This window comes from Monopterus albus, unplaced genomic scaffold (assembly GCF_001952655.1).
Source record: "Monopterus albus unplaced genomic scaffold, M_albus_1.0 scaffold272.1, whole genome shotgun sequence".
Taxonomy (NCBI): Eukaryota; Metazoa; Chordata; class Actinopteri; order Synbranchiformes; family Synbranchidae; genus Monopterus; species Monopterus albus.
The window spans coordinates 228847-251426 of record NW_018128152.1 but is presented as its reverse complement, the minus strand read 5'-3'; the positions used below and the strand labels follow the sequence as shown (position 1 = coordinate 251426).

The 22580-nt window shown below is 40.0% G+C and overlaps 1 protein-coding gene across 2 annotated transcripts in view; it reads right to left on the bottom strand.

The window, feature by feature from the left end:
- Positions 1-2796: 2796 nt before the first annotated feature.
- The window catches only part of uvrag (UV radiation resistance associated gene), a 96462-nt gene continuing 76678 nt past the window's right edge, over positions 2797-22580 (bottom strand). For both annotated transcript variants that reach the window (XM_020622072.1, XM_020622073.1), the window contains exons 14-15: positions 13298-13389; positions 2797-4392 (exon numbers count right to left, since the gene is read on the bottom strand). In XM_020622072.1, the coding sequence (XP_020477728.1) occupies positions 3570-4392; positions 13298-13389 (915 nt within the window). In that variant the 3' untranslated portion in view covers positions 2797-3569. The remainder of the gene's footprint in view (positions 4393-13297; positions 13390-22580) is intronic.

Genomic DNA, 22580 nt, shown 5'->3' with positions numbered 1-22580 from the left:
CACTGCAGTTAGTGAACTGTGGAATAGGCTGGAAGAAGAGTGGATCAAAGAAGATCAAACCAGAGCTTTGAGAAACTAGTGATGTCCAGCAGCTGCAGATGTGCTTCATTCATTCAAAGCAAGAGCCTCTATATTTCCAACATTTTCTTTTTGACAGCTGTAACTGTCAAAAATGTTAATCTTCTTTTGGGTTACAGTGGTTTCTGTTTTCTAATATTGATCAAACATGCTAGTAGAACAGTGGTAAACCCACAGATAATATTCAAATTTTGAGTGATAAAGATTAACAATATTTCAGGAAAAATCACGGGTTTATGAGTTGTTCTCTAGTTTTGATCTCGAATATTTTCTGCGAAAGACCCGTGGAAAAGCTGATTATATCTTGTTTATGGCAGTTTATCTTTTGATTCAGTGAATTAGAAAGCCCGCTGTTTCACCTGTGTGTCATGTTTAAATAAGCAGTTGTATGGTGACACCGACGAAGGCCGGATGGCTGAAAATGTTCTGTCTTTTGCTAATTAAAGTGATTTATTGCCATTGTGATCCTAATTTATGATTATTGAACTGTAAGGTTAACCACATGTACCATTACCTGTGCACATGTATTAGATCTGGGGTTCTCAGTGTCAAGGTGAACAAAAGCAAAAAGCTTTCATTTGTCCTGGCCAATCACCTGGTGTTTATTATTTCAAAATGTAAAACAATATAACGTTAGGAACCTGAACTAAAGCAGCTTCATAGGCGGATCTTTAAGTTTCATCTAGTCAAACAAAATAAAGAATAAAACAAATGTGGTATAACTAACCTACAAGACACAACAGCTACTCCTCTTAGACATGGCTAGAGTATCAACAAGACAAACTATTTACCATCCAGCACTAACCTTGAAGCTTTTTCAGGAAACTACAATTTTTCACAATTTCTCCCACAGCAAGACTCCGAAACCTAAACAGCCAGTCAGGAACAAAGGCTTCTATCTGGCAAAATTAAATTAATTATAATATTTGAAACAGGACCTTACCCAGGAAGATGAAACTCAAACAATGAGCAAATACTGCACCTGCCATATTAATGTGTTTCAGGTGATTCACAGGAGGATGCACTTGGATTCTTTCCTCTGTCCTTAAATATCAGTTGAAATAGGGTTGTAATAATCCATGAATATATACGAGGATGTGCAGTTGGAGGCCCTTGATCCAATCCCGCAGGCGTTTTAACTCATCTGTCCCGATCACTGTGCTGGCTTGCACACACCTTTTTGTAAGCCTTTTTACAGGAGACATTTGACTTAACACAGCAGGGATGTAGACATGTAATTAAGGAAGAATTTGTTAACATTATAAATGGCTGCTTCCTATTTGAGTGTGCCAGTTCCAGGGCCCTTGTATTGGGACACCTATTTGGAACAGACATTGTTAATGTAGGCTTATCTTGTATAGTGGATAGTGTCAGCAGTGGAAAAGCCCATGTTAAAAAAAGCCACTTGTGTGTGAAATGTTTCTAGTGAACTGTCTCAACAGTGAATTGCTTCACCTGGACTTCAAATTTAGTGCTAATTTGCAAATGTTAGCATGCTGACACACTAAACCAAGATGGTAAACACATTCAATATTGTTATTTGTTAGCATCAGCATGTTAGTATTTACATATTAGCAAACTGATGTTAGCATGTAGGTCTGAGCACCACCTGGCAGAGTTGCTAGCATGGCTGTAGTGTAGACTCTTAATTTAATTGTTCCCAGGAAAGATTGAAAACATATGAAACCACTGTACCCTACATGTTTTACACAAGTAATTTCATTGCTATACTATTCTCACATTCAAACGTGAGCACACCCACACCAATACAAATGCAGACAGACCACTTCTTTGAACAGGGCTACATACATCCATGCCATTGGACTGCAAGTCTTTAATAACAACAGCAACAAAAAACAAAACAAAAGAAACTTTCATACAAAAGTATATGTACATGGTCACTTACTGAACTGTATCGCAGCTTAGGGAAATGATCTAAAATGGTTCTTTTTTAACGTTTTAAATACAATTCTTCTTAACAGTTACCAACCCTAGTATTGGATCTGAACAAAGTGGGCTGTCAGTGGACAGTCCATGTTTGTCATGGCAGGCAAAGCAGAGCAGCTGTCCATATGAGGACCCACGCACTAGTTATGAATCTTACATCTGACAATATTAATGACTTGCATCCATTGTAATAGGGGAAAATAAAAGTTTATATTGATTTCCTTTGAAACAAAGCACACACAATTGTTGAGAAACATAAATAATGTAATAACTGAATACCAGTGCAAAAAGCATTCAGATCAGGGAGACGAGGGCCAAAATCTCAGACAGTGGGATTATGAGACTTGCATTAACACTTACAGTAGAGCCTGAGTCGGACATTCCAACAGAACACAGACATAGAATTGAATTTTTGATCTAATGAATGTGAGAATCAGCGGACATAATATTAGCACTGAAGTTAATCTACAAAAGGAAAAAAAAGAGGACATGGAGATGGCCAGAAAAACAATTGCATTTCAAGACCTGAAAAAGAAATCCCATGTGGAGAATGATGAGTGGGCTGAGCTGCTGAAGAAGGGCAGATGCAGTGTCATGGTGCCTCTGAATGGCCCACTGGTTCCAGCTCACACCTCACTTTGTGGTAGCAAAATCCTGCCCTGTTCAAAGGTCACTGGTGAGATTATCTGAAACCTAATGGTGACCATGCAACTTAGGTTACATGCTAATGTGAAGCCCCGACACACACATACATGTGCCCATGTCTTCTGTCCTGCAAGCAACCACTGCCATGCACTGCAGTGAATGCTTGGGAAATGCCTAAACATTTGCTTGTACAGTTAAAGGTGGAAGTACTGGGACAGCAGGATGTCTGATAGAACATGGCCCACTTTTATAAAACGCAGAGTTGCAACTTTGACTGCATCTGTTGTCTGTGTTAATGAAACTGATAAAATGCTAAATAAAAAACAAACAAAAACATTATGAAGTAGGCAGACACTTCTCTTGTTAAGGTGAAACCTAAGGTATTGTGATAAAGAAAAGAATTTGGAGCCTGGCATACAGAGGGTGGTGGTGAATCTTAGAGGTGATGATGTTAGGGCTGTTAATGCAGTACTGGTTTGAAAACAAAGTGCAAGTGATATACAGTTTGTGCATCATGTCAGAGTAATGGTCACTGGTATGGAACAACAGAATAGAACAGCTGACAAAAGCTGGCACCAAATCATTTTTATGAGGAAAAATGCTAACCTATTGTTCTTTATTTATTGTGTATATTTTTTTTTAATGCAGGCATCAAAACTAAAAGTTAGGTTTACTGTTCCAGTACTCGCACCATTAACTGTATTTCAATTAAAAGGTTACTGTGGAAGTGTTTACAATAAGTGCGAATTGGTTGTTATTCCAGAATTGCTCTTATGACTGACGATGCTGCGACTAGGGACTGAGGACCACATCTCCGCCTTCTCAGTTCATGTCCCTGCCTTGTCCAAACCTTCTGTGTAAGTATTTTCATGTCTCCCTCTATTATCAGGTCCTACGCCTCACTTGTCAGAATTCTTGCGTGGTCTGCGGAAGCTGGACATGTTCTCACTGAGTGCATAGATGCGTCTGGAGAACTCCTCAAAGCCAGCCACATCCAACTCACCCAGCACCTGTTCATCGCACTCCACAGCTACTGCGTGGTCCACAGGGATGCAACGGTAGTCTTCCAGTTGGGCCTCGTCAGCTAACCCTATCCCTAAACCCAATCCCAGGCCTAAACCAGTGGCCTCTGTGCCCATAATTTCCTCAGCTTGCTCCACAGAGCAGCACAGTTCTGAGACCAGGCTAACTGGCGCCTGTCCCGGCACCAAAGAGCCGTTCATGGTGCCTGTGTGCTGAACAGCAGCCACTGTTTCCTCACTAGTTTCCTGCACTGTAGAACAGTTTGGCATTGCTGTGCTGCTGGGCTGTTCTTCTTCAGCCTCTTCTTCTTTATCTATTTCAGTGACTTTGTCAGCACTTCTGCATCGCTCCACCTCCACTGCTGTCTCCCCACCCCGCTCCTCTTTGTTCTGCTCTCCCTCCTTGCTGGCATCCATAGTTTTGCTCAGGCTTAATGAGGCCATGCCAGCATCAAGATGTTTCAGTGAAGGTGAGGGTGGCGTTAGGTCAGCTGGGGGCTGCTCTTCACCCATGGCTGTGTTGTAGCTGGGTGGAGGGGTTGGCTTGTAGGTCAGCTCATCTGCTTCTGAGTTCGCTCTTTTCCTCAGGCCTTGGCTTGGTGAGCTAGTGTGGTAGGGGGAGCCTAGCTCTGAAGCGGCACACATGCTGAGCTGGGACTTGGTTGGTACCAGGATGGAGCTAGAGAAATGGTGTTGGTCACTGTGAGGAAGAAAGGGAGGGATGCTAAATGAGCAAGGACATCAACAAAAGCAATGACAATAAAACTGAATCTATGTGTGGTATCAAGTTCAAGACATGATTTAGTTTGTAATTAGATTTGTGTTCCATTTATTGGCATAGACAACAATCTCTACAGCTCACGTGACAGGGATGTTCTAAGGGGGCGAATGAGACACCCAGTTTCTATTTAGACCTGGATCCTCACTGGTATCATCAGCACCCTCCACCCAAAGCAGCCAGCTCCTTTCCCCTGACCCAGGAGAAAGACAGCTGCAGCTCTTTGTAAAGCACGCCAACTTACAACATTCAGAAAACATTTGTGCATCCTCAGAGATTATACTCACATTCTGCTGAGTGGAAGAGCACACCAGGCTTCCACCCAAGTATGTCAAACTTTTCCTGTATAACAGATAACTGATACAGGGGTCTGGTACACCCCACCCTGCCTCAGTACTGGAGCCATAAATTTACTTGAATGTGGGCCTCATTGCCTTTTCCGATAGCTAAGGCCATGTATATAACTGACTGGCTGTCTTGGCGGTCTGCTTAACATGACTGGTCCACTATCTCGGGAGCCCAAGCACTGTACTGTTGGGGTCAAAGGTGAAGCGAGGCCTCTCTGTGCTCTGAAGAGATTCTTCATCTGTTGGTTCAAGAGTTGAAGACAAATCTCTTGTTGTTCAGTTGGACATGCAATCATAATAGATGCCCTTGTAAATGTTCTCAGGTCATTGGCACTTGTAAAGGAAGTCTTGCTTAAAACATTTCCACATCAGTGATGAGAGCACTGGTTGACACATGCATTTTTGTGATGGCCTTTTCTCTGCTAAACACATGACCAACTTGTAAAAAGGGCTCTGAGCTTGACCCATGCTGGCACCCTGCTGAGGTGGTCCTGACAGGGTTCATAGGCAGGACAGAAGCCTGTCTAGTTTTAAGAAAAACCTGTCAAACTTCAAAGTGCCTGTGATACAGTAAATGAGAACCATTCACATTCTGAAGGTACTCTATGTAACCACTTATGGTAACAACCTGTAAATACTGCATCTCAACATCAATGTTTAAGCTAATTGGAGGTGTGCAAATGTAAATGTCAGATGGTCAACTGAGGTCAGAGTTAAGGAAACAAAGAGAGTAATTGCCTGATCATGTGAGAGTGTTCCTCTTAAATGAGGAGAACAGGGGATGGACTGTGTTTTACTTAGTACTGCATGTCCATCCAAAAACACATCATTTAAAACAAATGCCTTTAGCCTTTCCCACCTAAGGAGCATATGGTTAATTCAGCAGCAATGCATTTTCTGGAAAAATGCAAACAATGTGCTCTTTAACACCTAATTTAATAACACCTCATTTTCACACTCATCTGTGACTTTCCAAATGAAATCATCATAGGCTTTTAAAATGCATGTCCAAAAACTCGAAACCCGATTTGGTGGAAAGGAATAAAGACTGATGTCATGACAAGTCAATTATCATTTAAGTGGGAAATGTGGTTCGGACTCTGAAAAATAATACAGATTTAACCACCAGAGACAACTGGTACTGAGGGAAAAGGTCAAGGATTCCGTGCATCACTTATAAAATGCTATGCTTCTTTAGCTTGATTGAGATATTCTTCTTACAATGACTGATTATATGGCTTTGATTTTAATTATAATCAGCCATTTTCTTCCATTCCTCACTCCAGCTGGATATCACATATGATCCATTTGCTCTGATTGTAAATTACCATTTATGCCACAAACAAATGTATTATTCACACTGGCATAAAATTACATGGACATCACACAAAGTATAATGAGGAATTCTGTATTTGGACAATGGTATTTTGTTCCACTCTGTCTTGCATCTGAATTTGTTCTGTTATTTGCATCTAATTGTGCTGCAGTGCATGTGTAACAAGAGGAGATTGGGTGTGTCAGTGGGGACTTCAGCCAATCAAACCTCCAACAGTCAGAAGAGTTTTTTCTTGAAACTGTTACACTGTTGATTTTTTTTAATGCAGGCAATTAAACTACACATATAGCAACGTTGATGATGTGGGGGAACGGAACTGCTGAAAAACATTTCCTAAAATTGTTTGGAAAAGATGGAACATGTACAGCATCATTAGAGAATAAGGCCAAAACCTCACCTTGCATGAACTGTCTCTCTTGTTAACTTTCTTTTTTTTTCATTTTCTTAATAAACTGTTCCCTTTCTGAAAATGTCTTCCTCTTGCACAAATTATTTGTATCAATAAACATTAAACAACTTTTTGAAAAGAGGTCAAATGGAATTCTAGAAATGGCATTATTAGTCCCTTGGCTGGTCCACCCCTTTTGTTCAGACTAAAATATCTCAACTGCTATTGGACAGGTTGTCAATATTTGTCATTACAGTTGGGACATAAGTAAGATGGCAGGTTGAAGGTTTGTAATTCAGGCCCGTTTCTTTTATAATTCATTTGTTAATGTGCAGAAAGCTTCTATGGGAAAGTGTTAATGAGAGAAAGGCTGTTGAGCTGAGGAGATGATATCCACCAGTTGTTAAGAATCACTTATCTGACACCACATACTTTACACATGCATGAACTAATTAACACACAAAAGCAGCTCATGAGCCATGCTTAAAAAAATTGCACGTCCCAATCAGTCATTTTACAGGTAAAGCACAGTCAGCACATAGGTTACTGTCAGTTCTGTGCACTGCTGTCAGGAAGCAGCTCACGCTGAGGAGTGGAAATGATACAATGCACTTTAGGGGTGTGTGATATCCTATCAGATGCTTCTCTGGGTTATGAATGTTGCCTAAGATTTCATATTATTAAAAATAAAATGCGCTAGTCTAATATTTTCTCTGAAAACTGTAGGAACTGCAAAGACCAGCTGTGCACAAATAATCATTAAACACTGACCCCAGAGCCGTGGGAGGAGAAATGTAGAACAGAAAAAGATGAGAGAGGGAACAGGGGTGGTGGTAAAGTTTTTTTTATAATTTGTATGTAGTTTATTTTATAATTACAACTGATATAACTAGATTGATTGATTATTGACTATTTGGGATCCCAAACCTGAATTTTTGTTGCTTCTGGGGTGTCTCAGGTCTCTTTTTGTGGAGTGAACAATTCATGGTACCCAGAGGATGAACCCTAATGACTGATGATTTTCTTCAAGCACCACCATGAGGTTAACATTTGTGGTTAAAAGTAAAATGTTTTGACAAGTGCTGCTGGATAGATTGTCACAAATTATGCACATTCATGTCTCCCATAGGCACAACAGCCTTTGGTGATCGATTAAAATTTGAAATCTGTCCAAAAAACCACCTACAGCAAGTCTTTAGATGTCATTGAGGTTCACTCTCTGCTGCATTACTCTGAAAACAACCCTCACAGCACAATGTAAGTGCTGCTAAGAGGTCTCTGTCTATATCAATATGCAGAAAACTTGACATGTGGAGCTAGAAATAGCCTTCACTCCTCCAAAGCCTCTTGACTGCTCTTTTCCTTTCCACTGCTGTCAAACCTAGCATATTTCAGACTGACTCAGGAATTTGGTAAGCCAGACCTTTCTACTGTCCAATCTCCCGACAGGCTTAACAATTTCCCCCATGTTCACATCCAAATCCTGCTGAGGAGCCACACTTTTGGGCCAAAATAAATAATGGTAGATAAGATTTGGTTGTTTGATATGTCTTGGCAAAATCCCTTTGAAACTAGAAGAGCAAACATTAGTAAAAACCCGATATGCACTATGGTAGAAATTTTCTTTTTGCTTTAACAAGGCAGGAATAATTCACTGTCTGGCCTGACAGTCTGAATACAGAGAAGCACCCCAGCACAGCATAAGCAAGACGATCAATAAGCTGTCAACACCCTGTCGTTGCTCAGTGGTGTATTGTCTAATGTATTACATCTAAAACAATACTGTTGTTTTTACAACATAAATATAACACTGGTATAAAAAGTAAATGCATATGTAAAGCCACTGATGTAACAATAATTTTCCATTGAAAAATTAAAGCATATTTTCATATATTTGTTTAACATTTTGCCTTGGCTAAATCGTGTCTGCAAGCCAAAGGCGAACTAAATTATGCATATAAACGTAACTAACTTAACATACGATAGGAGCATATATACTGTATATACTACATGTATACACACTATATACTGTACCATTTCTGTCATGAACAACAGAATCCTATTGGCAGTAAAAGAAACTTAGTGGTTTCTAAATGGTTTGCTATGAGGTAAATCCAGGTGTGTTGTGGGATTTTATGACAACCATACATTAGTATTGATGTAAAATGACAAAAAAAAGTTATGAATTTTTAATTTACTCTATCAGTACTTTGTAGGCACTTATTTCCCAATTCAGAGGCAAATCCCATAGCCTAAAAAACCACCTCTAGGAAAGAGAAAAAGAGCTATAGTACTTTTTTATGCACTCAGTAGACAGTATCATGAAAGCTGCCTGTCTTCTGGCTTCAGGTCGCCCTCAGCCCTCAGCCCTCAGCCCAAGTGCATCATTTGTCAGGAGAAGTTAGTGAATGCTAACATGGTGCTAAGCAAGCTGAAGAGTCACCTGGAAACCAAACATCCCTTCTACATTGAGAGAAACATGGCCTAAGAGCACATGATCTGCACCAGAGGCAGAAAGACTGTTTATGGGATTGTGTGAAATTGTCTGATAAGGCAATGGGGGAAAGAAAGCTACATGGTAGCAGCGCTTACTGCAGAGTAGAAAAAACTCACATGGTAGCAGACACTTATCCTCCCAGCTCGCCAAAAAAACAAAACAAAACAACAAAACCATTGCAGGCTCTCTTCAATACCAGCAAGGATGTAAAAATCTGTGAGCACTGACGGACACGTGTCTCACTAGCTTATAAGTAGGCAAAAACACTGACAATAGCAAATGTTTTAATGCTGACTCAAACTGATGTTACATTTAAAATGTCTTCTTTTCAACTCACTGTCAACTGGTTTTCATTCTCAATGCTTCTCTTTTCTTTACAATTTAAAAAAAAGTTTTTTCCAACTCATTGCATATTTTACTTTTGTTGAAAGTGCTGTTTGAAGAACCAATGTACCTTTGAAAAATATCAAATGAACTGAAAATGTGCTTGAATTCGACTTCCAAATCATTATGTAGTACTGTAAATATAGCGAACCTCATATTTTACTTATTTTTATTTAGTTTATATATTTTAGTTTAATATGCTTTTGAGACAATATCAAGTCACTGTGTACATCACGTAACACAAGCGAGCTCCTGTGGTTTTGCTAACTTTTCACTCACTATGGGGTCTTTGGGGAGGTTCCTGTCCTCCAGCTGCAGCGTTCAATCTGCTTGGCCAGGCGCTCTGTGACACCTTGCCTCCCTCTGCGCTCTGCACAGAGCCCTGCTTCCAGGCATCAGAGTGGGATTAAGGCCCTGTGAACCTTTGCCAGGTCTTCAGTGGATGTGGAGCGGCAAATGGGAGCATGTTGAACGCGTTTGCTTTGATCTCAGCAGACTGCAGTGCGCAAAGAATCGATTTCTCCGTCTCCCTCCTGGTAATAGATTCACCATTTTTCCACCGTTTCTTATCCTTCGGCAAGATAAAAAAAAAATAAAAATACTGCCTGTTTTTCACTAGAGCTGGACAGTATATAAAATGAAAGTAAAAATGTATGAAGATATGATTGCCAGACTAGCATCATATAATCCACTGAATGAAAAATACTTTACACACTTTTATATTCCTACATGTTGTATGTTGTATTTTCCTGTTTCTCCATTTGTTCTGTTTAAAATGTCCAACATGATCCTGCAATGGCCTTGGTCTTGGCACTTTGGAAAGTTCTCTCCCTGCACACTGGATGCATGCTGAATTAGTTCTATATGGGAGTAGCTGTTTCCAAATCTGTGCTGGAAACGGTTCCATAAATCCTATCCTTCATCACATCATCCCTGTTTGGATGCATGGAAGAAAGAGAGAGATGGCAAGGAGGAATAGAGGAAGCAGATTAGTTTCTCTCTCACACAATCTACAGAATAATTACCTGCAGCTGCCATCTAGCTTTTTTATATATCCATATTTCATAAGCTGGGTCCCAGTGTGGGAAACTTGAATTTAGGGTTTTTAAAACAAGGCAGAAAAGAAGACTGGAACTGATATAGGAAGGAAATGGTGCAATAGTGTGTGAAAAAAATCTGTTCATATCCTACATATTACAGGACACTATGAAACAGTTACCTTCTCATCCTCAGTGCAGACTGAGTTGACTGAAGTTGGTGCAATGTGTATGGTCTTATAATAACAGGACAGATTTAACAGTGTAACTGCTGAAACTTAAGCATACTTTTTATATACTTTTTCCAAAATAAATAAATAAATCTAATTTGACAGCATTTTCCTTTCAAGCTAGTTTCTGTTCTAACTACTGTATAATATTTTGCAAATAGCTTCAGCTTCTGATGTAAATGTAAAGCCCCTTTTACACTGTCGATTCAAGGAGGGAGTTTTGTGCCACTTTTCCACCATGCCATTCTATATAAAAGATATAAAAGGTCATCAAGAGAGGCAGCATTTTTACCGAGACAAGTTTGCCCTGCCTCCTGAGCAGTCGGAAAGAGGTGGAACAGGGATTGTGGGCGCAGGTGTAAGAAGCTCTGATAAATATTAACACTGTTCACAGGAACCGGATCTGTGACCATAGTCATTAATATGTTTACTAAGCACAAACACTTTGAGTCCTAATCATTGTGTAAATGTATACGAAAAATAAAAGCATATCCCTATCACATTCATTCATCATTGTTGATTAGCAACAATGATGCCAGTATGCTTTGAATTTCTAATGTGCCTGCTATAGGCTATGTCATGATTAACCATCATGCCGGTATCTGTATAAAAAGAACACACACGTGGCAGTTTCCTGGCCTTTTTTGAGTTTAGTTTAAAAGGGACTTGAAGCAAAAAAGCCACCTTGAAGAAGGGTGAACACAACAGCAGTTTTCTGTGATTTCTATATAAACTAGAATTACCGTTTCATGGCTGTATGCCTCTGCCAAGCAGTCAAATTCATGGGTATGGGACAGACTGACCTTTGACCACCAAAATCTAATCGGTTCTTCTTTGAGTCTAAGTGGACACTTGTGCCAAATTTGAAGAAACTCCCTTGAGGTGTTCCTAAGATATCACGTTCACAAGAATCATACGGACATACGGACAGACAACCCAAAACATAATCCCCCCAGCCACAGCTATTGCCAGCGCGAAGGCATAAAAAAGCCTTCAGAGCATTTTTAGCTCAGGGTTGCTCAGGCTAATGAGAAAGGAATCTGTGTATCGTTCATTCTTTTGGAAAAACTGAAAAACAAACAGCATTTTTCTGTTCTAAAAACAAAACGGGAAAACAGAAAATTCTTTGGTTTAGTTTGTGTGATATTATGTTAAATGCAAGGAATGCAGGCTAATGAGGAGGCTAGGTGTGCACAGAAGAAGTAGGTCATTTGTTTTCAAACTGCCAAGACCACCAAGAAGAAGAAAAGGAAGTTGCCCATTCATACCTTAACAACTTGTAACCTCACAGCTATGGCCACAATTGATGTTCAGTTTATTTGTGAACTTTATGAGTAGAAGACACACTCAGAAATCAGCACTGCTCTGCAGTGTTTTGGTGCTCCACTGCGCTCAGTTAGGGCTGTGAGGAGGTTCTGCATGGAGCACAACCTTAGAAGAAGGTATAATGTTTCTGACACTGAACTGGAAATGGACGTGATTTAGTCAATCAACAGGGTAGCCTATGTGAGTTTTAAAATCATCTTAACTAGGTACAGTGGTTAGTGCTGTCGCCTCACAACAAGAAGGTTCCAGGTTTGAGACCCGGCCGATCCAGTGCCTTTCTGTGCGGAGTTTGCATGTTCTCCCTGTGCTGGTGTGGGTTCTCTCTGGGTACTCCGGCTTCCTCCCACAAGAACAAATGATACAAGGACTGAAAGGCTGTGTCTTTATTCTCAGCTCATGGCTTTTGAGTCAGCACAGAGCATGTGGTCTCACTGTAATATAGGAGTGTGGCTGTAACACGTTACTGTGGAACAGTTGCACTTCTGCCTTCACTTTTTTAAAATCTTCCCCAAATGTATACGCACAAATACACACAGCTTCAGGGTTAGTGGGCTCAGACTTTCATCTCATCTATCTTTGGACCCTTCTACTTCCCATTACAGAGGCGGGCAATGAAGGGCTCGTTTGAGAGCTTTTCATGGCTTCTTTTCTTTCAAAACAAAAGATTATTCAATTAATGTGTGCAATACACATTTCCCCCATGCTGACCCTGAAAGAGGAGTGAAGATCAAAGACAGCTTTCTCTTTTATACTGTAGGACAGTGGCGCTCAAGCCTGACACAGACCAACTGTAGAAGGAGAGAGGCAAAGATCTAAGCATTCCACTTCATCAGGACAAAGCGGCTGTTGAAAATCTCATCAACAATAACTTTTTTTTTTATAAATGTGGATGGACTGATTACGTGCAGAGGTGGTACCTTACTACTACTAAGTATGGTATTGTCAAGTTTAATTTTGTCTTTCAGTTTGTCAGCATATTGTATGGTGTGTTTTGGGATCTAATTTTAATGTTGTCTGTTGATGTGGTGGGTGATTGGACCCCAAGAAGAACAGCCTCTGTTCTGTATAATCTAATGGGATGAACAAATAATGATCAAATAAATAATGAAATAGTAAATTATTAACAGGAGAAAAATAAAATCAATTCTGACTAAAACTTGTGTTCAATTAAGGAAAAACAACAATAAAAATAATGTAAATACCGATACATGAATTTTACACAACAGTTCAGGCTCCAATGACATATGAGAAAATACTGGTGTAGCGTTTTTCTGATTCTTACCATCGGACCAGCAGACCATGCTCCAGGAAGTTTTTCAGGTTAGGCAGAGTCTGCTGCAGGTCTGGAGTTGTCAAGCCATGTTGATATCTTAGCTGTAAGAAAAGAACACTTGCTGTATAATTTACCTCACACAACCCTCAATACTGTGCTGAACCAAACATATACAAAACAGTGAGTGGTGGCTCAGTGTGTATCACTGAGACATGTATGCACATTCGTCATGTTTGGATGTCGTTTGGAGAAGAAAGAAACACCATCTACAGGAGGAGAGGTCTGAAGTCTACATACTTTAACCATGACACATTGCACTTCTCCCAATCAGACACTTGGGACTATTACTCATCTGACACACAATGGGCATCCCTCCCTGATAACAGGCATGTGTGGAGAGACAGGGGATGAGATGTGGGTGGCAAGAAAAACCACACTCACTGTTAAAACATCTGGACAAAATGGGGCAAAGAAAGCACATTAGAAACTCCATTACCTTCTCCCATGATCTTTCCGTCTCTCCTCACTAGACCCACCTCTAAATTTTAACTTGAGTGCTCTCTCCCTTGTACCATAGCGCTTTATTTCATGATGACAGCATCAAATCCAGAGGAAAAAAAATCAACTAGGTCACGTTCAGACTCCTCTGACAGTTGAGTGATGCCACAGCCAGCCAGCTCTTATCCCAGAGAGTTTATTTAACCTATATTACTGAACAGCAGAGGAGCATCATGCCGCACGTCTGACGTTTATCTCCAAGGCCCCTCTGTCACACACACTGCCGCACACGTTGCCATCTGGTTTGTTTCCACTTGGGTGCCAAGACAGCCACTCTACTTTCACACACACACACACACACACACACACACACACACACACTTCTGGTGAGGAAATGAAGTGCATGTGACTCTGACACGACAGTCACCCAGGATAACATCCTGCTTATTGATATATGACCACATAATCGATGACTGACATGATAATAAAGGAATTACAGAGAAATACAGTGTATGTTCAAGGTCACATTGCCTTGTTTTTAGTTTCAGATGAATTTGGTTTTACAGTTTAGAAGGAGACTAATTGTTTTCAAGATATCAACAACACAAAAACTAAACAAATGCACATGGTAAATTATACTTGTACAGAGCTTTTCTACACACAGAATCATACTCAAAGCACTTTAACACCATTTGCCCACTCACACATTCGCTCACACATTCATTCACACACTGGTGATATCACCGGGAGCAACTTGGGGTTCAGTATCTTGCTCAAGGACACTTTGACATGTGGAACAGTGAAGTTGGGGATTGAGCCAAAGACCCTACGGTTGGAGAACAGCCCACTCTACCTCCTGAACCACAGCCACTGCATATTTGGAACATCCATACCTGCTTCAAATATTCGGTCAGGGTACTGCTACAGCACAGAGTGGCTCTTGTAAGGCTTGATAAATGGCCAGAGAAATGGCATAAAAGCACTGACACAAAAGGTCATGCTGACGGAGTGTACATAGGTCACATGTGTGTGTCAAATTTCTACTCAACATCAAATAGCTAAATCCCACTCTGTCTGAGAAGCTGCCAGAACCATGTGTAAAGTGTATGGTATGAACAGCACAGTATGCATTTGACATGTGTTCACGTGTCAGCATCAGTGTTCCAGTGTGTTCTGGTTTCAAATGGCCCGTGTCTTTTAGGGGAGGTAAAGAGCCTACAGTATTGTCACTGTTAGAGGAAGGTTTTATCAAAAGCAGTCAGATAAGGGCGTTGCCTCAAAACCCAGCTGAGTCCAGACATCTATGAGAACAACACAGAGATCCATTCATGCCTCAGTACAAACCTCAGGGTCTGACCAAATGACGGTGCTGTGCCTTCCACAGGGTCTACTGAACGGAACTGGGCTTGAAACAGCAGGCCAAGATAAATAACACCACCAGTTTAAAAAGAAAAACAGCACAGCAACATCAGGCAAGGGGGGTTAATGCTTGCTCTGTGGCCATATGCTACAGAAAAAAAAAGGAAATTCCCAATCTCATAAAAATCTCAAAGCTACAGCCTAGAAAGTATGAATCAGAAATCATGAATCAGATATGAGCAACGAATAAATATTATGGCTTCAGAAAAGGTAAACAACATTTGTTGGATATGACTGTATGCTTTCTTTGAAGGCATAACAAAATACTGTCTTAAATCCCAGGCCTTGACCTGAGCTCTGTATGACTAGTAACCACACTGTGTCTGACAGGAGCTCTATGTCAAATTACATGGCTGTATGTCTAGTGTGTGTGTGGGAGAGAGAAAAAAAAACCTAAGTGTGCATTTGCATGTGTGCCTTCCATTGCTTCCCTTATGTGTAGAGATCTTGCCAAGCATGCAGCATAGAGAAATTGGATATAGGTGAAGACAAGAGAGTGATGGGTGACATCACAGGCTTGCTCCAAGCACACTTCATTATTATGGAGCTTTCTGTGGGGGATTAAAAAACATAGGAGGATGTGTGGATGCTGTAGTGTACATTTCTGTGAGGAATGCGGCTACTTCTAGATTCTTCTTAATGTATGCCTCCAGCGACCAACACAGAAGAATTCAGACTTGCATGCTCACTCAGGCTTTTGTCAAATGTCTGCCAGTGGGCACTAACAACACTTGAGTAAGTGTCTGGTCAGCAGCAATGCAGAGCCACCAGCACTGGGTGATGGCTGCGTCACACTGTTATTGTAATGAGGCGTGTTAAACACATTCAGACAGGTTGGAAAACAGAATACTGCAGCCCTACAGCTGACCGAGCACCCAGCCAGCCAGACTATATCAATATTCATAAACTGGTCTGGCCCTCCCTGGTGGAAACCACATTAGGTTTCTCCTCATAGTGCACTAAATGTGTATGCGGGTGTTGCTCATGAACTTCGTCTTGGGAGGGTATACGTCCTGGAGGCTGGCTGTCAAATATGCAAACATCAGCCCCTCCTTTTTTCTCTGCTTGCTAAAGACAAACAGAAACACATTAGTGCCCCGACTGTAACTTGTGGAAGAAAAGAGAACAGAGACTCTTGTAAAAATGAAAGAAAAGTGTCAGGGAGCATCATGACATGAAGCTGGGTGTCATTTCCAAATGTTGGAGCCTTGGAAGCTTGGACTGTAGGATGGAAATAAACAGCTGAATGGGAAAGTTTAGATTCTGGTCTGTAAACCTAAACTGTTCTTTGGTGGTGTATTGTAATTGACATGAGGTTAAAAAAAGAAAAAGAACAAAATTAAAATTTGTGCATAATTTCCTCCTCCGCCACAAGCTAGTAAAATGAGTGTCCTGGACAATTTCTATACAAACACAGCACTGAGAAACAGTTTTGCAGTGGTTCTATGTCAACAACTCCAGACCAGTTCGTACAAATTGCTCAGAATCAGTCCACTAGAGACAGCCTGTCATTTCCAGTTTCCCTTTCATATATTCCTGTGATGAATGCTGGAGGCACGGGGTCTTTGTAATGGGTCTAACCAGATCGTGGTGAGAAATTCCCAAAGCCCATGAGGATACAGGAAAGGTGAGAGGGAGGGGGTGTACTGGGAGCACCCACTGGAGATCTCTCACACAGAATAGGCAAAGTCTCCTTGCCACTGCTCACACCTTTGTGACTGGCAGTCACATCCCTGTTTTCAACAAATCCTACTCAGTTTTCTGAGTCATCCTAATCCTAATCAGTTGGTAAGACTCTATGGTTTGTTATGTGTGTACAAGTTGGGAGGATGACTGCAACTGACCCATCACAACTGAGAATCTGGGGACTCATCCTCATCCATACCAAAGATAAAGTAACAGCCTAAAGAATGCAGCAGTGTATACAGCTCCAGCCTGCCAATCCGCTGAAGCCATGACCACACATAAACAGACCCAAACTGTTTACAGTCAGTTTGCAGTACATGCCACCCATGATTTGGTAAAATCTGCTTGTTGGCTCAGAGCTCTGTACATCAGCTAAACAAACACAATCCAACTTATGCCACGTATTAGTTTGTCAGTACTAATCACCTTCAGATTGGAAATCAAGTGTGGGTGGGTTGCAGAGAATTTTGAGGTTGATTACCAATGTGGTGTGGTGTACGAGGGCAGCCCAGGTATAAAAAAAAAAAATCGGATCCCATTTCCCCACCTTTTTATGCCATGAAGTCACTACTGCTTCTCAGTGCAGACATCACAACAGTTCAACTGGTGCATGTTATTAGCATCATTTGAAAAGTGGTCCTCCATAGTCACCCGAGATAGGCAGTGGAGGAAATCTGCAATGCAGGATATTTTCATCAAGACGACTGCATTTCATGTGTCAAGGGGTTAAAAGTCTCCAAATCAAACTCTGCAGTATCCTGTTCATGTCTGCGCTGCATCATGGACAATTATACCGTGATTTATAATCAGCATGGGTTTTGTCCAGGGGGGTAAAAATAGAAATGGTTATCGAGTACACAGGCTGTACTATAGTCCCTGGGGAAGATAATCAGGGAGCTCATTAGATCCTATGACAGTTATAGAGGGGCTAACCAGGTGTTCCTCCCTCCACCATCCCTCTGGTCAAACTGTGGACTGGATTGACTGGACAGGATACACCATGAAGCTGACACAGACATTAAACTCCATACACAGTCCTGCAGACAAGTGGAGCTACAGGACATAACCCTACCACTGACAATATTTCAGGGCTGTGACTCTTTTGCGTAAGGTGACTCATTCATGAACAGTTCACATACTGGTGAATTAAAAAAATACAAGATATAATAAGAAATAATATAATAGAAGCTGAATGATACTGTGGCACAGCCTAATATCCTGCAACAAATTTGGAATATTAATGTGGACAAACTTGTTACAATTTAATGACACAGTTCCTCTCACTGTTACCACAATTCCTACAGATGGGGCCAGGATAATGGTATAATGGCCATATGCTGTGCTGTTAATTATAAAGCTAATGCTAACAGTGTTTCAGTGATCTGTAGGCCAAACCAGTGGTCAGTCCAATTAATGACAAATTAATTACTTTTTGTAATAAAAACACAAGAGTTCAAACAAAAGTGATGACTATTAAAATCTGGTAAATTATTCTAACAAGTACAATGAAATAGTGTAAACTATGTTAAGACTGATGTACCTTACTTTAAGCTAAATTTGCATTCATATCCATTTGGACTGATACAGGTGGTACTGTAAATGAGCCATTCCTTCAGAGTTTTATTATGTGGAATTTCAAGTGAGACACAAAAAGGCCAATAACCAACTGTTTCTTGGCTTGTGAGAGCAGCTTTCAGGCATCGACAGTGTCCTCTGGGGGTGTGTGGCTGGATCTTAAAAACCACACACCTCACACAAAGTTAATGTTTTCCTCATGATTAAGATCAAGGAACTGTGCACTCTAGCCAGGAATTTTTCCGAATAGTATTTCTTCACACAGCACTGCCAGCCCCAGGTTTCCTGGTGGTAGCAGGTGAAGTTTTACTCTTCTCTTTACAGTCGTCATTACAATTTTATGTATGCTATTGTTTTATTCCCCTTAGGTCTCACTAGTTTTGCACAACAACTCACACAGTGGCACACAGATCAAATTATTATTATTATAACTTTTTTGTTTATTTACAGCTCTGTGAGCCACACATACAGTTTAGGATCTTATGATCAACATCTTTTTTCTGTTTGCCAACAGATCTGTTATTGACAACTACTCAAAGGCTGAGTCCAGTTTTGAGATAATGAACAACTCGTTCACTTCTGTGGGCTGATACGGTGCAAACGGTCAAACACTACATTTACATACAGAGATTTCACTCTGATCTATTGTTTTGACATTTGAAATAACAGTTTAACTCTTCCAGAAGAATTACAGCACAGGCGTTATTTTTTGTGGCCAAGCTGCAAAGCCAGGCAGCCAGGCGTTATTTATTTTCACCCAAACCTTACAATACAATATAACAGAACCATACTTGACCGTTTCTTTGAGCATGATGGGGAAAACAATACATTATTTTTGATTTCTCACCTTGCAGCTGAACCACAAAGAGAGAGTTACCATTGCAGCTGCTCTTTTATATCTCACATAAACCAGTACTTTTCCCTTTGCAGTGCTTGGAGCTTTAAGCAATGGCACAAAGTAAAAAAACAAACAAAAAAAAAACATTAAGAAACCTTGTGGAACACAATTTTGCCACAGGTTCTAAATTTAAACTGCCCTAAAACTGACCTCCAATGGACCGCATATATAAAATGGTAAAAATGAAAAATCTAAATATGTAAGATTGCGCGTTCTGGTCTTATTGATAATTCTTTCAAATTATTTTGCCATCTGTTTTTTTTTTCCCACAACTGTTTGATTTCTGCCAAACACGTCCCCATTTCTGAGAACCTCTTTCTAGTTCACTGGTGGATTTGAAAAGGTTGATTATGTTTGCTACAGTGTGGTGCATCTATGATTCCACCCATCTGGCTTATCTAGCACATAATGAAACTCACTCTGTACAGCCTTCACTTAGCCACTACATAAATTACGCTAAAATGTTGACCACAATGCATATAAAATGGCTGCAGATGGGAGAGCGAGGGTATGAGAATAACACCTAAATATGTCTTTATGCTTTTCATTTGATGTGTCTCTCTAGTTCTCCTTTGACCATTGTCCCTGACCGTCCTGCTGTTTTTCAATTTTACATTTGAAGCTATATATTGAATGATTGTAGGTAAAACCTCAACATGGTGCAATGGAGGTCCAAAATCTCAACAATCATGTGGTAGTGTGTTTAATATGGAATCTAACTTGATTAATCATGGCAGCCTTTCATGCGTCTCATTAAACATACAGACCAGGATTGAAGAGTTGTTTGAGTCTGGTTGAGTCATAGAATTCATTCATAACAGAAATTCACTTCATTTAAACTCAAGCTGTTGTCTGGCCTTGACTACGTGCCATAGTCATCATCACCCAGTATTAAAGCCAAACTGGGAATCAGGCTTTATAAACACCACAGCTGTTTACTTCACAATGTATTTAGTGTGTGAAGAATCCCTGCTGTCTCAAAAATGTCAATTGCATAAGGTATTTCATTATATTCCATGGTAAATTTAGATTACGATTGTGGCACTTAATGTTTCCACTTACATTAGATCGAGAATCATTCACGGGCACAGAATGCCACACTGAAGTGTTGACACTTTACCATAATGAGTAGAGCAGCAGACTAATGGTTGCTCATCCAAACGGCCCGGCTACATACTTCAAAAGGCCACATAAAAAAAAAAAAAGGTGAGGATCAACAAAGTCAGAGTGGATTAAGAACAGGAGTGACAACATCTCCATTAACCATATAAGAACAGTTTTTTTTTTTTTTTTTTTAGTAATGATGGATCACAGAGATGTCAAATAGTTCCAAATAGGAGCAGCTCCACAGAGTTACACTGACTAGGCTGCTATCTAAAGTAGAAAGACATTAATAGCAACAATTATTCTTATGGCATTTTAAGTTAGCGCCATGTGAAAACGTTCAGATACATGGAGTTGTTGTCACGTCGTGTTGAATTTTGGGTAAATGCACCATTTTAGATGACCAAGCTCATTATCCATCAGAGAGATATACTCTGCATACATCTGTAAGTTAACTTTAAAAAACTATCTCATACAACTACATAAAGTAGTGGATACTTCAACTGTGTCCAAATGTCCACTTTAATGTTCAGCTTGAGCACAGACAGGACAGAATTTGAGTCATCTACCTTGAGACTGTCCAGGCTTTTCCACTATTGTGGTTCTCAAACCCTCAGACAATTCTTTGCACTACGATTGTCTATACATGTTTTACAACTTTTTGACTGTCTCCCTCAAATACTGGGTCATTTTTAATAATTAGATGCCAAATAGCTGACTAGCTAAATTATTTGAGCTATCTACAACAGAACAGAATTTGTTTGCAAGGCTGTTCAAGTTATTAAAAGCAGTAATTTGTCCATAAATCCTGCTGTTAATTGCCAGTCTCATTTAGCCACTTGTTGGCAACCACATTTTTAAGACACATAAAAGCTTTAAAAATCATGAGTGGGTTATTTACTGATATACTGTATGTCCTAGAACAAAACATGAAAATATACTGGCCTTGTGTTAACCACAGGCCTTATTTCAGGCATCTAACCATAAACCCATTCAAAAGACCCATAAACTTCAGGGTGAGGAAACCAGAAGTGCAAAAATGCTTTGCAAGGCTGTTCAAGTTATTAAAAGCAGTAATTTGTCCATAAATCCTGCTGTTAATTGCCAGTCTCATTTAGCCACTTGTTGGCAACCACATTTTTAAGACACATAAAAGCTTTAAAAATCATGAGTGGGTTATTTACTGATATACTGTATGTCCTAGAACAAAACATGAAAATATACTGGCCTTGTGTTAACCACAGGCCTTATTTCAGGCATCTAACCATAAACCCATTCAAAAGACCCATAAACTTCAGGGTGAGGAAACCAGAAGTGCAAAAATGCTAATTCTGTTCCGGGTTTTAGGACTCATTACTACCACACTCTATTAATCCTTGTGTCTGGAGTTTCTCTACATAGAATACTCCATGGAATTAAAAATACAATATTCAAACAAAGAATGGATTTTGACCTTGATGGCCATGACTTGGTATGCACAAACAGAGAGAATAAGATGGGAGGTGGTGTGGCCTTGTACATAGATAAAAACTTTTGTTATAAGAAAGTGGAGAAAATGTCAAGGGTGGTGGATAATTTGCTGGAGTGTGTGACTGTAGAAATACTCGTGGAAAAAAAGAAAAATGTTGTAATAAGCTGTATTTATAGAGCACCTGGAGCCAGCATAGAAAAATTTAATGACTGGATGGAAGAAAATTACTTGACAATAAGTCATAAATTAATGTTCATATGTGGTGACTTCAATATAGATTTGTTAAATCCTAACAAGCACACAGGAACTGAGGAGTTTATTAACACAATATATAGATGCAGTTTATACCCAAAAATTACAAAACCAAGTAGAGTAACAACCCAGCATGCAACACTAATACTGTAGATAATATATTTACCAATGTTATTGACAGCAAAATGACAAGTGGATTACTTATAAATGATATAAGTGATCATCTACCAGTATTTGTGGTTTATGAGGGCCAGTATAGAAAAGAGAGGCCAAAAACAAATCTTTTCTATAGGAGGGTGACGAATGAACATGCTGTAAAGAGTTTTATGGGGCAAAACTGGGAATCAGTTTATAAAGAGGAAGACTTAGACAAAGCATATGAGCAATTT